The sequence below is a fragment of the Heliconius melpomene genome, chromosome 7 (assembly GCF_056956725.1).
Source record: "Heliconius melpomene rosina isolate 202511_hmr_F chromosome 7, ASM5695672v1, whole genome shotgun sequence".
In the NCBI taxonomy this organism is placed as follows: Eukaryota; Metazoa; Arthropoda; class Insecta; order Lepidoptera; family Nymphalidae; genus Heliconius; species Heliconius melpomene.
In genome coordinates this window covers 9,315,762-9,331,940 of record NC_140395.1, presented here as the reverse complement: position 1 = coordinate 9,331,940, position 16,179 = coordinate 9,315,762, and the positions used below count along the sequence as shown (strand labels likewise).

At 32.3% G+C, this 16,179-nt stretch overlaps 1 protein-coding gene across 1 annotated transcript in view; it reads right to left on the bottom strand.

Moving 5' to 3' along the window:
* Positions 1 to 332: 332 nt before the first annotated feature.
* unc-13-4A (BAI1 associated protein 3) overlaps positions 333 to 16,179 on the bottom strand; it is a 64,458-nt gene continuing 48,611 nt past the window's right edge. The window contains exons 16-25 of the mRNA XM_085188366.1: positions 14,978 to 15,060; positions 13,612 to 13,675; positions 12,648 to 12,808; positions 10,174 to 10,264; positions 8,754 to 8,916; positions 7,926 to 8,151; positions 6,938 to 7,103; positions 5,263 to 5,422; positions 4,092 to 4,326; positions 333 to 3,258 (exon numbers count right to left, since the gene is read on the bottom strand). Of these exons, the coding sequence (XP_085044492.1) occupies positions 3,164 to 3,258; positions 4,092 to 4,326; positions 5,263 to 5,422; positions 6,938 to 7,103; positions 7,926 to 8,151; positions 8,754 to 8,916; positions 10,174 to 10,264; positions 12,648 to 12,808; positions 13,612 to 13,675; positions 14,978 to 15,060 (1,444 nt within the window). The 3' untranslated portion in view covers positions 333 to 3,163. The remainder of the gene's footprint in view (positions 3,259 to 4,091; positions 4,327 to 5,262; positions 5,423 to 6,937; positions 7,104 to 7,925; positions 8,152 to 8,753; positions 8,917 to 10,173; positions 10,265 to 12,647; positions 12,809 to 13,611; positions 13,676 to 14,977; positions 15,061 to 16,179) is intronic.

Sequence of the window (16,179 nt, the reverse complement as noted above, 5' to 3'; positions counted from 1 at the left end):
ATCAAAGATACTGGAGGAAGGTCACGTAAAAAGTCCCCGGCAACTCCCAGAGCATGTATGATGAGGTTGATGACGAGGCGAAAGAGGTATGCGGAGACCGTAGTGACTGGTTCCCCCTCTCTCTGACTACCCCGCTAGAGATAAAGCGTAAAGCTAGATAAGATAAGTTTAGATTGATTTGTTCGCTCCGGTGTCGAGATAAAGCGCGTGGTTGAGTTCCACCTCTCAACACGCTATGCCTCCAGATTTCTCTGCACACTCTGCTCTGTGAAGCTAAAGAAAGTTGTAAAAAAAGTCAATATCTAAGGGAAATATAAAAAAAAACCATAATATCCACATTCATAATATGTACTTTATTGTATATATTCTTTGGCCACAGCAAATAAAATAATGTTTTTCATAATCTAAAATATTTTTAAAGCTAGGAATATGAAGGTACATTCGTAACGATTGCAATACACATAGATTTCTTTAAATAAATAATATACACTCGATTGACATTCTACAGCGTGATCTAGAGGGACAATTAATAAATTTAATGCTTATCTCTATATATAAAGATAGATAGATGTTACGAATATTTTACAGGATCTTAATATGTATTTTCGGACAAAATTATAATTAATTACAAATATTATTTTTCTTTAGTTATATAGTAGGTATATTGTGCTTATTTGCAAGTAAATTTATCAGAATTGTATGTATATTATATAGAATCCGATGCAAATCTTAATATATTTATAAAACACCAATTTTTCACACTATTTATACTGTATACATCTATCAGTAAATAGCCAGCTGGAACAGCTTCAAACTTAAAGCTTCACAGATATTTAAAAATAGCAGTAGAAGTTACGTATATTTATATGTAAAAGCAGTATAAAATAAATGGGCAAATCGTTAAAAAATATACATATATTTAATACGCTTGTAAAAGATATTATTTGTATAGCCTAATATAAGTAATTGACGTTTTGGAATGGTCTTGTTGTAATTTTGAATGGCGTGGTGGTTAAACAAAAATATATAATTATTATATCGGATATGATTGGGTGAAGCTACATTTATAAAAGCCAAAATAGTCTACTCTTTAAGTCTATTTTAAAATGCGTTACACAAAATACACACGAGTATCAAAAAGCTAACACCATGAGACTTTTCGCGTAATAAATGAAAAATGCTTGCCACATCTTGGATTTGTTCCTGTCCATTGTTGAATGTATATGTAAGTTTTACGTACAATTAATAATTGTATTTTATTTATAATAATTAAAATGTTCTTAATTACCTTTAAATAGAATTATATAAATAAAAAATATTAAAAATCTCGTATTATTCTCTTATATTATGTTATACATATTTGTGTATATTCCAAACTCGCCTAAATACGTTGCATATCATTTGAATTTAATAAGTCAGTGGTATTTATTATATTTTTATAAAAGTAGGAGTACATAATATTTTTTATGATTTTTTAATTCCCATTAGATAAATCCAAGCCATCTTAGATATCTTAAGATACACATTTAGGTATAATATATTTAATATGACATATTTATTTTCTACTTACAGTTAAACATCAATACAATTTCATCTATAATAATTTGTATACACAGTGAATGTCATCACGTACAATTATAAAATTTTAAATTCTCATAATATATATATATATACATAATAATATTAGTTAAAACTAATGATGAAAATCAGTCGTCACAGACAAGGTATAAAATATACATTACACATTTAGACACATGTTAGAAGGAAGCCGCGTCATCCGTATATATATTTCTTTTAAAACAGTAATTCATATTTTTAACATTTAAAAGTGTTATTCCACACTTAGAAAATAAATTTTTCTTTCCTTTTCTAGAATAGTATAAAAAAAATTACGTATTCAAATTGGAACATAGGCCCCTTCGAAACAGTTCAAGAGGCAGATAAAAAGCACTTCATTTTGTTTCTTTGGTCTTAATTTCATTGTTAGAAAAGGTTTGAGAAACATATGTATTTTATATCGATAATTCCAACAATATTATATTATTCCATGAAGTAAAAGCCCAAAATTTTGCAATAATTGTAACATGTTAACTATTGTTAATAACGCGACTTTCTTCCAATTTTTTAATAAATAAAAATATTAGTGAAGGAAAGTTCGTATTAAAGCTGTAATAACGCGGCACGAAGGTACCAGTGCGGAAAGTTTTGATCATTTATTATGGAAACATCTGGAACCTGAACACAATTACAAAGTAACTTTAGGATTTCACAGTCTTTAGGATTGAGGACTTGTGCATAACTTAGAGCGAATTTATTTTTAGTGTTTAGGGTAGTAAGTTTAATATAAGTTCTAATATGTTATTTTATATGTTATTTGATATGTTGCAAATGATTAAATTCGGAACTTGTAAATCGTACATTATAGGAATAGGATTAAAGCCATTAGTTTAAATTATAAGCTTGTGGTTACTTCGTATCTAATTCGAATTTCCACTTTAGTTAGGCGGAAGCAGTAATTTTTAGTAAAATAAGCTTATATTCTTATTAAGTGTTGCTTGATGAATGTTGAATGAAATATTGTTTTATTTTTTGATGATTAAAAGATCCGTCCGTAAAATATTGTTAAATATTGTTAGATATTGGATATGTCGTATATTACGATATGTGTGGGATATCATTTAGTATTAAGTGAAAAGATGTGCTTCTACTGTACACATAGATATTCAAGAAACGGTATATATATAAAAATAATAGGTAACATTAAGTCTTAAAATATTTGGTCAGGAATTTCTACTAGACTCTATAAACTAGGGACATAAGCTCCAAGGTGCTGCTATACACATTTACACATACATATAAGATTAAGATAGTTTTGAAAGTTTACACAATATTCTCTCATGAATAAAAGAGTAACACAGTCTTTGTAGTAGGTACAATTATCATTAATACTGATGCGTTCACATCCATTTAAAATATTAATAGTCCAATACTTGTGTAAAAATTAAATTTAGATTCATATACATACATATATGTATAATATATCGAAAAACCTTTTTTTAATATATAAATTTATATTGTCAAGATTAAAATGGACGTGTGCTTAGAAGTAAAAGAATGTCAAAATGAAAAGAAGGCGTAAGTAGTATTTAGTTAAACGTTTACTTCACTGCTCTGCAAATCGCAATTTTTGCTTCTTTACAAAATCAATTGCGAGCTTATCCGTTGTTCGAGATTCCAAAATTTGTAAGATGGGATGACCTGAAAAATAATATTTCTATATTATTTGATATAAGAATATAAATTAGGCCGTCACTGAGGCCGTCAAACGTCGGCAGCTCAAAAATTCGGGAGAGTAGGGAAAACGAAATGTCTTCACACTAGGTTCCCAGGTTAACTTTGCCTATCATCCTAACTGCGGGTTACAGCGGGAGGTTAAAAAAATTAATAGACTTAAATTATATATTTAAAACATCGCACCGACTAAAATTTGAGAACGGAGTGATAAATTAGTAACTGGGTTTGATCTAGTCTAGTAGGTATTTATCTACTCTACGGTAACTTCTTGTCTTGTCCTACTTTAAGCTACTAAAAGGTTTCTTAGAGATAGAAACTTTTACAGTACAACTAATGCTATAACATCTATATAAACTTTCCAGACTTCTCTTACAATTGGCGTCCTTAAAGTAGGTACTTGCGATATATTGTTAAATTATTTATATTGTAGTTTAGAGTTTCTAGTTCATTCAAGTTGTTATTGGTTAAGGTTTTCATACAAACGATATAATATTATTATGATTTTTCATTTCTAGTAAAATTGAATAAAAAGCAATTCATTTAAAATGTTTAATTGCTTTGCGTTGTTAGTCATTTAAAAATTCAAATGTATTGTTGTATTACAAAATCGAGATTTCTATTGAAATGAAAAACAAAAACATTTTATGTGTATAAAAACTTTTTTACTGTTTCTGGCACAAAATGATTGCACAAAAATGTAGAAGAATCTAACGAATACATCAGGCTACGTAATTTTTAGTCGGCTTAAATCCTGAAAAAAAAAAGAAATATAAATATAATAAAAATAATTTACTTACAACGATCATGCAACTGCATTAGCGGTAGTTCAACCGGTCGCAAGGGATCGGGCGGCGCGTTGCTATTGACCCCGGGTATGCGAGACAGGGAGACAAAGGCTTCGCCCGCGAAGTCGTCGGCGGTGAGCACGTCCCGATCCCAGACGGACAGCGCCAGTGCTGCTTGTAGTGATTTGCACGCTTCTAGGGTTACGCCGAATTCGAAACACTCGTCCCATATTGGGTTAAGAGTTTTCTGTAAGGCAATTTTTTTTATGTAATACGTATTTGAATTAGATTCAAGTATTATAAGGCTTTAAGATACAAAGTATTATTGTAAGTGCATTAGTTGTGAGTTCGATACTCACTCGAAGAATGAGTAATTTTCCCGCCCTGACAAAAGAAGGTGTGGTGTTACGCCCCGTCACCCAACACAGTATATTTCGAATTCGGGCGGAAAACAAAGAAACGACGGTTGTATCTATCTACCAACACTGCTGCGCGAAAAAATTAAAACTGCTTTGTTGTGTTATTTAATCTTGAACTAGCAACTCAAAAGCAAAAATGTGAAAGCAGCTTTATATTAAAAGAAATATTTAACTGAATTGAAATGCATAAATAGTATATAATCCAGTATTTAGTCCAGTTGTGTATTCTATGTTCTAGAAAATGTTTATTAAATGTAAAGGGAGAAATTAAAGAATTTTAGAATGTAAATTTTATACGAAAATTTAGGGTATAAAACTATCCTACATTCCCGTGGATATCTAACGTTAGTGAGGGTAAGGACAAGTTACCCTCTCTGTAGTATAATATAGAGAAAATCCCTAGTGTCCCTAGTAGCCCTAGTGTCTTCTGCGTGAAGTAGTTGTAGGTTTAAGTTTGATACTTAGTAGCGTATTTACGAACCGTTCTAAGGCTTAATATCTGGGATGATTTTGGTCTGCTCAATTTTTTGATCGATCTTGAGATATATAATTAGGGAATGAAAACGGCATCTCATATCTCAAGAACGATCTCTGAATAATAAGAAGCATTAAATTTCGTCACTTAAGTCATGCAAGTTGTATTAAAAGTCTCTATGTCATAGAAGATAAACCTGGAAAACGTACGTATATTTAAATAAAGTATTCCCAATTATGAATATGTATAAATAATTTTAACTTAACAAATATATAAATAAAACAAATACCTTTTGAACGTTGGTACTTTGCTCGTGTGTTTTGGGGAACAGTCGTTTGGGCAGCAATTCCAATACCACAAATGGATCGCTCAGGCCGTTCGGGTCGAGCGGGATCACGTCCCGCGCGGAGAGTACTTCCACACACAGCGAGTCGTGGTTGAAATACACTCTGGGATAATACATTAAGTAGCCTTAATTAAACTTTTGTACACATACGTATGTACATATATATTGAGGTCAGTCGAGGGTCAATTTAATTATTAAGCAATATTTTTTATAGAAATACATAAAATTTAAAATATTAACACTTATAGAAGCTTCAAATATAATACATTTTATAGAATATTTATTCCTTTATTCGTGTTTCTCTCAATTTGAATTTTAATCCCACTTAAAAACAGATCGGCGAAATATTCGAAATATTCGAGGCGAAGATGTCGAAAATGAATATTTCATTTCAGCGTAAAGTAAATTGAAATTTCATCGTATATTTACGTATGAAGGCTATAATGGCGCAGGGGCACAAAGTGACAATAAACGTGACGCAAGAGGCTGTGAGTTTGATTCCCACTCGAGAAAGATAAACTATCTAATATTTCCATTTTCTTCGCTCTGATGTCAAGGCAAGAAGCGACGTGGAGTTTCACGCCTCGAGAATTCAGCGGAAAATGGAGAACTGAGTGACATGTGCGGCATACAGCGTGACGCTAAAAAATACTAATTCTTAGATTTCTTAGTCTAGATTTCATATAATTATACAATCATAGCTTTAGAGTTAATTACAGTATCGGTTGAGTAAGCTTATTTAAATCTACAAAGACCGCTTTGTGGAGAAGTTACAAATTAATTACAGACGCTTTATCTCTTTGATCCCTATAGTTTTATTTATATATACGGAACCACTTGTCCGAATCAGTGCTTAGTAACAATGTTTTGGGGTTTTATTTTAAATTAGGTACTAGAAGGTACACACCAGTGATTTTGTTATGATTTTCTCTCGTCAACTTCTGTTTTAAAGAAATGGAATTGAAATATTTATTTTTATAAATTAATGTATAAATTTAGATAAAAGTGACGTATTAAAATGACAGGTTTGCAGTTTTCTATTATTATTTTTAATATTGATAGAAAACGGAAGCGGTTAATGTATTTAAAACAAACACGACAAAAACACATACCGTCTATATGTTTCCGACGAACTCGGACAGAGGTTCCACGTAATTACAATAAGTGAAATGTATCACTCAAGAACAACACTACACAATAGATACCTTCCAATCAGGGCTTCCGCCTACAAGCAACTGTGTCCGTTTGACACTATTCCACTGCTTTTATTGTCTTTTTCACCTAAATCTACCCACATTTACACTTGTACGCTAACAATATATTATCCTATCTTATATCATCACTTAATAAAACAAAATAGAAGTTTAAAACATAAAGTCAGCCTCACAACAATGATAGGCTTTATGACTTAGTAGACGATTATATTTATTCACCTTTTTGTAAAGATCAAAGGTGAAAGCAGTACAGTAGGGTATCTCTGCATAAAAAATGTTCTGTAAATTATACGCAAGTATATATTGTTGAAAGCACTGGGTAAGAGAAAAATAATAGTAGATTGGTAGTACTTATTTGTTTTAATCATAAGATCTTAGAGGAAATTGCCTATTTGACAAAATACCTGACTAATATAGACCCATATGGCGAGGGTAATGGCGTACGAGACTGTTCCAACAATCTGTCTGCTAGCCACAGCTCTAGAAGTTCCTCGGTTGGTGCTTGATGGTACTTCATCCTTTGTTCTACTCTTGTCCATTCCGCATTATGTACTTCTGCCGTCGGTAGACCTAGTAATATTTTGTACAGATCTCTGAAGTCATATATTATTAAAATATATTTAGCTTATGCTTTTATAAGCCGTCATATACATGAAAAATAGCCTCGATAAGACGTTATGGATCACTTCACGAAGGTTAATAGATGCTAAAAGGTTAACAATTCATGACACGTGCAAAGGTCTTTGAAGCAAAAATTGTGAACCGAAATTAATTAAAAGTTTGTTAAAAGGATACGTACATAATTTAGCTACGTTGAAGTTAGATATTCCTCTAAGATATTGCAAAGTTTTTAATGTATTCATTTTCGTTTATATTTAACACAGCATCAAAGGTATTTACTATTCTTATCTTTTATTAAACATATTGTATTTATGTACATGTCCATATAAACCTCGATATCATACATATTTATTGATGTATCGACATCGATAGCTATATAGGTAACCTCAATAGGTAGATAAAGTTAAACGTGTCATGTGTTATGCTTAAATTATTTATAAAACAGCTTAAGAAATAATAAATATAAAGAAAATTCAAAGAAAATAATAAAAGAAAAAATACGCAATACCTTTCTGTGAATAAATAAATAATACGAGAGGAGTAGCGAATACCGGGTCAAATTTCATTAAATATCAAATGTAAACTTAATGGCTTTAGTTGTAGAGTTGTGTAAAATGAAAATACGCTGCCTATACTGAACTACGTCAAACAATGTTTGCCGATTATAAAAGATGATAGTATATTATATATTTTAAATTGTCTAATTCCTGTATGAAAATTATTTTTTTCGGCATGGTCGGTATATGTATAGAATAAATTTATTATTCATACCTTTCCCTTCAGCATGGAAGAATTCTGCCAACAAGTCGAGTGCTTCCCTCAGTCTGTGATGGTAAACTCTTGGCTTTTCTGCTCCACCTGCATCTGCTTGTGCGGAAACCTCCTTCAGGACTGCGCTCCAACACCCCGCCAGGGCGCGAGTGAACGCCCGTGGTAATAACCATGTGTTAAGAGAAGATAAGTGCTGGTCTAAGAACTCGAGCAATGGTGTTATTGCCTGAATCAAAATAGAAAATTAATAAGAATGGCAATAGGAAAGCTGAGATTAAGTCAAGTATGCTTATATTTGTTTTACAAATATCAGTTCAGGTATATAAGGCCTTTGAAGTCGTTCTAAAAAAACTGTTATTTTTATACATTCCCTATCTTAAAATATCTATTTATTCTATAAAGTTATTTCGAGACAAAGAGTTAGATTAAAAACACATCCTTTTATAAAAGTAAATAAAAAAGCTATGAGATTTTCTCTGACAATAATGTATGATACGTATCACCGTAGAATGCCTAGGAGACAAGAGAAACTCAATAAAAGCGCGTAAAAATAGCGCAGAATGCGCTGAGCCCGCGTTATTAGTTTTATAAAAGTTATAATGGTATGTGGATAAAGGACTCACTCGTAAACATAAGATGCCTTATTTCTATGGGATGTTATAAAACGATATTGGATATTATTTAAAAAAAGCCAGGGCGAATAAATGAAAGTATTAAGAAATAATAATTGATTCCCTCGAGTGGGGATCCAACCCATAACCGTCGCGTTACAGTCACACCCTTGTGCCCCTGCGCCACATATCCCATTTTAAACTAAATGTTGATTACCTGTGGTGTGGGCAGCGTGTCAGGTGACCAGGCGAGATGGAACACCGCCTTGCGAAGAGGAGGGCGCGCTCGGGCAGCGAGGGGCGCTGCAGCGCGTGCTGAACGAGAGTCCAAGGTACCAAGGGCACCTCGGACTAGTTGTCGCGCGTTGTCGTCGTTGGCACTAATAATTATTTTATAATGTGAAATTATTATATTACAACAAAACGTAGTTAGATTCTTTTACTTTTATTTTCAAAAGAAAAAGATCTTCTACTTTTGAGCATAAAAGTGGGGTCAAGTAAGGTCAACCGATAGTAATATTTGTCTAAGTATTATCGTGATATTTATATATATTTATTAAAAACTAGGAACCTGAATATTGTCTTTATATTGTGTTTAAGTAGTATATGTATCTATATAAATATGTCTAAAGCTACAAAAAGCAGCAGCTTATAAAAGTATCACAACCAGTTAATATATTTAATTAAGAAAATCCCAAGAGAAGTCTACTTAAGCTAACTCCACGTAGATAATTAAATATTTCTTGTGTTAAAGTCAATAAAACACATTATTTTACACGTATTTCTTTTCAGCTTAGCGCTGTATCCTACAAATAGCACAGTAGGCAGAGGGAACTTATTATTGAGACACTCTGTTCCTCATCTTTTCACTTAACTTTCGAGTCGTTGCGTGTTGAGTGGCGGAACTCAACTCTGTGAAGAAATGAAAATATCAATAAATAATAATTCATTTCCCCGAATGGGAATCGTACCCATAGCCGTCAAATGCTCGTGCCACTCCCTCTCGACGGTGTCGGTCTATATCTAATAATAAATGTATACAAACACTTGTATAAAAAATCTTTCAAAATATACACATAGGTATCACATATGAATGCTTTGTAACATAATTCTGAATAAAGTAGTCTCTAATGGCACGAGCGTTAACCCCAAGGTTGTTTCATAAATCGCCCCTCGGGGCTCATGTAAGATGTGGAGTTACAAGCTTTAACCATAAAAGGTAACAGAGGAATCTATTAGTAAATGTGATTAAATGTAATATGCGCACATATGAATACGTATGTTTATAATAATAATGCTAAATTATCATTTATTTTCATAATTCTAGTATTGACATTGAAATGAGGGCAATATTAATCGATTTCAATTCTACATAGATTGTAGAGCAGTTTTAGTGTTTATTTGTGTCCACTTGCTTAATAAATATACAGTTTTCACGTTTCAACTAAATATTTTATAGTATCTACATTTATCAGAGGTATTATAGTGTGGAAGCTCTCCGTTTTACGAGTACATTCCCAGCTTTTACACTTAATAACCATTTGTGAGTTGCGAGCTCTTAAGTAGTACATATAACTTAGTGCTACAATAACTCTTAACCGACCTCGTAGTCCCAGCACAAGGCGCATGACACTTACATGTGCTCGTCGTCGTACTCGCAGAGCGAGCGGCGCACGTACTCCAAGTTGTTCACAATTGTGCATATCTCCTCAGTAGTTTTGTTTTGACCTATGAATAAATTTCATTTTTATATTTCGTTTTTGTGTTATATCATCTTAAACATTTTATTTGGTGGGCAGGGAGAATTAGATTTAAATACACTAACTCATTTTAAAAAAATCAGCTTCACGTTGTATCCAGAACACTGCAAGCTCGGCAGGAGGAATCTAGTGTTAAGACACTCCGTTATCTTGAGTGGCGGAATTCAACGCCGCGCTTCACCACAACACCAAAGCGAAGAAATGGAAATATAAATTTAAATAAATATTTCATATCCTCGAGTCCACTTTCCCCTAATTTTCACTTTCGCTTATTTGGTTTCAGAGAGATGGAGAGAGAGACCAATTTTATCAGACTGCCGCCTGACATCTTTTATATATTTAATCTACATTTAAAAAGTATCTAATATATTTAATCTATATATAACAAGTAAAGTGTATCTAATACATATTACGTTTTTTTATTTATTTGTTGCTAAAATAATCTCAATGATATCAGTTTCAAATCAGTCTCTCATAGCTCGCTTTAATTGCGCAGGTATTATATTGCCACTTCGTAAATATCTTATCTTATATCTAGCAATATGTAATATCTTATCTTATGCAAAATGATGTGTAAATAAAAAATAGTCAAGTGCGAATTGGACTCGTCCACCGAGGGTTCTGTTCATTTTCATGTTCTATTCATTGTTTTTAATTGATTGTAGGTCAACGAGAAATACCAACAACCTTAAAAAAAAATTACAAACTTAATTTACGGGCGTAAATAAATGTCAAAAAAGCTTCATGTTGCATTCCGCATACAGCATGGTAGGCAGATGGAAATTAGTGTCAAGACACCATTTGTCTCCTTTTCGCCCACGCAATGTGTTGAGTGGCGCAACTCAACGTCGCGGTTCATCTTGTCACCAGAGCGAGAAAGTGGAAATAATTTATCACCCCAAGTAGGCATAAAATTTGGGGCTACAATCGTCGTGCTTACAGGACGATGCTGTGCCACAGCACCATGACGATCTCTCCACTTAATCTTCTTTTTTATGAAATGAACTGTAAAATATAAATATATATTTTTTCCCTATACTTTAAATGTCAACTCGACGACAATGTTCCTTCTAGCTAAATTCGATAAATTTAGGGCAACAGGAAGCAGCGTAGGGTATTGTCTGAAATTCATTGTGTAATTAAAACCTATAGATGGTTTTAATTATACGACGAATATTAGGCATCATGCTACAAAGGGAAGGATAAACGTATTTTTTGATTGCATTTACATAGAAATTAATTTTTTTATGTATTCTGTGCTTAGAGGGACTGACTCTAAGGGAGGGATAATAATTTCCACTCATCACCTCCACGAGTTCTTAAGACAGATAGGTAATAATGGTCCAACAAAGGTATTTTTTTTCTTTTGAACCCTAAAAATTTCAATTACCAACAAAAACATTTCAATCGAGACCATCTACCAAGTTTTTACTATATGCTTTTTTCCTTGCTAATTTTTAAATAAAGTACAGATATAATTGTAACTTATCCATTTGATTATTTAGGAATATAAAAATGATTGCATTTAGAGCATTAAATTATTATATTTTCAATTACATTTATATGAAAAATTATAATATTTTTTATGATTAAAATAAAACAAATACCTACATATGTATTTATTCCTGACATTTATAAAACAAATGTTAATAATTATAATGTTAATAGGTACATAATAATAAACGCCTATTAATTATCACGAGTGCGCTTTTAGTGGCGAGTACCTACTTACATACTCGCACTCATACGTGTCGTAGGCGCGAGTGGGCAGAGTGAGCACGCTTGTGGTTTAGGGTGTAATGGTGGTAATGTTTAAACATCCGTTCACATGTTATGTCAAATACAATTATAGAATTATTTTCTAAAATAAAAAAAGGACAATTTTAGCTATACATTCATTTTATGAAGATAAATCCTTGTAAATGATTCGTATTTCATAATTTACGAGTAAATCGACCATAACTGGTGTTAGTTTGATCTTCATGTCATTAAGCAGACCAGAATTGTCAGTCGAGTGCGCTCTAAGTGCTTACAAGAGCGCTCCACTGGGACACGTGTCTCAGTAGTGAGCACTCAAGAGCGGTCTTAAAGCACAAAAATGTGTTTGGTTTAACCACTCGTTATACCATTCTTCAAGTCTCTATAATAATGTATATTTTTGCATATTATTTTATTTTCTCCGCTTAATTTGTTATATTTGGTACTTACTAATTTTTTTTAGTATTGAGTTTTAATATGTCAAGGAAATTAAAGCAATAAATAATCTATGCTAATCAAATGGAACTAAAATAAGTTTAAGTAAGATAGCACTATGAACGAAGGATTAAAGGCTCGTCGTGTTATAAGCTCACCATGGTTTTCATAATATCCCTGGTCAGCCAGGGCACCATGCACGAGGTCGGCGTAGTGCAAGGCGGTGGCGCATGCTGCTTCTAAGAGCCTGAGTCCTCCTCCCACAGTGCCTTCCTCCGCACCGCCAATTGCTCGCCATACCATGCGCATGTGATACAGACTATATACGTAAAGAATTATAAATAAGTATAGTAAAACATATAACAGAAATCATCTGTGTATTTAAAATTAAACTATCTATTTAATTCCTTTCTATTTTTGCTGGTTTTAATTTATATATGAAAAGCGAAAGAAGAGGCGTAGAAATTTTATTAAAATTATTATGTTCGTACTGGTAACTAAACAATGTAAACTACGAGAAGAAAGCAAAGAAAAAATATATTCATCATTGTATTTCTCTACTGTCTATTATTCTGTAATTCTTCTTCTTTCTATTTCTGTAATTCTATGCCTATAAAAAAATATTAAACAAGTAGGTAGTAGGAAAGTCTAAATAATGTAAAAGTAGAGAGATGTCTGCTCTCGGTTCCTGTTCTAAAAACGACTATTAAAAATGTTGTTCAATTTCAAGTGTTATTTTACTATTTCAAAGCATTATAAAGGATGTAAAAGGTTTTAATGTAATTTTTTATGCTCCTTGAATTTCACATTTCTATTAATGGAACACATATTTTCATAATGTATTTCGAGAAAATGGAAAACAAGGAAAATGGTAATTTATTTATAACTTTCTCTCGAAGTGTACAATAAACATAAATATTGCGTTAAAGTATAAGCTTTATTTTAGATATAAGTTGAGTTTTTTTACTTTATAAATTTTTCAGCCCTCTACTAGCTTTATTTAATTGCTATAATTTTAGTCACCTAAATTATTAGATGTTTTTTATTGAATTTATTTCTTCTTAAAAATAATAGGCTAGTAATTATATTATAGTAAATTTAAAACATGTATTGGCAACTTACCAAGCTGCCGTATCAACAGACGATGTGCTGTGCTTCACGATATGCTCTCCTTCCACAGCTCGATCTAAATGCAAAGTTAAAGCCAATATTGTTAATTAAAATGAACGAATTTGAAATCTAAATCTAAATTCTAGTCCTATAACTTGCAAATAGGTTTGTAGGTATATACCAATACAATTAGAATCAAATTTTATGATTAATTGCTACGTAAAACGATAAAACATCAATGCAAGTTAATTTTAGTGTGATTTTTGTTTAACTTTAACAAACATTTGAAAGCAATCTTTTATTTGTCGAGCCAATAAAAGCGTTCGTGTTACGCGATCGTTTAGAACCCGATGCTTATCTAAATGGGGGCCGGGTTCTGGTGTGAACCTTTACTCGCCCCAGCAATTCGACATGACCTGTCGTTTTGAACACATTTATATTCTAAGTCGTAATTGGAGGTTACTCTATAATCCTACTATGATAAATGCGAGAGTTCGTGAGGATGGACGTTTGTTCCACTTTCCAACAGAAACTGCTGGACGGATTTAAGTGAAACTTTACAATAATATAGCTTATATTACAGAATAACACACAAGCTACGATTTATGTAAAGATTTTGTGCACAAAATATAAAAAAAAAACATTTAATATTCAATATTATTACAGATTACAAATTATATTTAATTTTAAATATTAAAATCGAAAGCAAGTATTCCATATATGGATATAAAGTGAGATGAGTTATTACTTCATCAATAGCATGATAATAAAATGTAACGCTTTTGTATTCTGCCGCTTTATGGTAGATTTATCGTAGACGCCTCCCGGGTGTAAATTTAATATTTTCACATACCAACATCTCCGGTTATGTTGTAAAATATTTTCTGATATTGTATTTTCTTATTGAATAGACTTCTAATACCACAGAAATATAACTGGAACAGGACTGATATTGTATCGAATTTATATCAGTATACTGGATTGTACGGACGTCAGCATGGTCTAGTTACCAGTCACTATTAAATCAGCTTCATGATGTCCAGCCTACACACAGCTAGGTGGACAGAGGGAACCTAGTGTTACGACACTTCGTTCCCCACTTGCCGCCATAATTCATTCTCTTGAGTAGTCATCGAACCTACAAACATCGCGTTACATCACATCCTTGTTCCCTGGGACAGACAGCCTCCAGTTTATATTTTTAATTTTTCCAATCAGAAAATATTATGTTTAAAAGTGAGTAGTGCCTTTAGAGATACGAGTGTAGTATTCACATGTGTGAATCTCTAAAGGCACATACCGTATAAAACTGAGTTTTGATTGTTTGAATAGAGATTTAAAGCGTGTGTGTACGGATGATATATGAATGTATACATACCCAGCTCCACCGCCGCCCGCACGCGTTGTAAAGCCATGGTCTTGGTAACAGCCAGCCATCGATCGATGAGCGGCTCGAACCATCTGCCGAATTATATACTTATTTCAATATGTTGTTTATTATATGTAAATTGAAATTTATTACTTACATTGGGGATTTACAGTAAATTATTTGGATATATTCGTTATTTGTTACATTGGGATTTGATTGTTACTGGATAGGCCTAAAACACATAGGCGTATTCGTTAATACGTTTATTTCATTACTTTTAAACATTTACAAGTACGGATTCTTTCGGCATGCGTATTGAGTGGCGGAACACAACACCGCGCTTAGCTATCAAACCAGAGCGAAGAAATGAAAATATAAATATATAAATTTACACTAATATTAGAATATCGAATCCATAACCAGTTGCATGTACAATCACACACTTATTCTCCCGCGCGACTGGCCTCAAATGTCTTATTATACTACATATTCCTCTTTGATTTTGCTAGAAAATACAAGCTATTACTAATTATCATGAACTTTAGTTAAAACTTTCTTTACTATGCAGTAGTAGTTTCATGTTAAAGCTATAATTATAGCCTGAGATACGCCATGTGCAACGTGCGTCGAAGTAGCTATTATAGCATTGAAGTACAGACGGCTGCCGCATACTGATTGAGTGACACAGGCATTATAGCTGAGCATGTATCATCATGTGAACATGACGATACACGTCCAATTCATTTTTTTTAATGAATTGGACGCTTAAGAAAGAGAAGAAACAATTTACAAGCTTGTAATTACATATTAATAAATACACATTTTTTAAAGATAAATATGTAGTGTCGATTTAATTACTGGAAGAGTAAAATATATAGATATTAATTACCGTTTAAGTTAGAAATATGTTACGAGAATCATAAGAGCCTCTAATATAATATGTCGAAAATAATGGCATACAGCATATGCCATATATGTGTATGTACAGGAATTAAAAAAAATCATCTTAAGTTTATGATGGTAAAAATGGTATGGTGTATAGTCAGAACAACCTTTACTTTTTATCCTTAAGTACGAATGCTAAATCTGATTTCAAATGATAATAGCCTATTCTTATTCGTATGTAGAACATTCTTGATGTCGATATATATTATTAACGGCATTATCCAAAGGCCAGATAATTGAATAAGTGAAATAAATACTTTTATGCT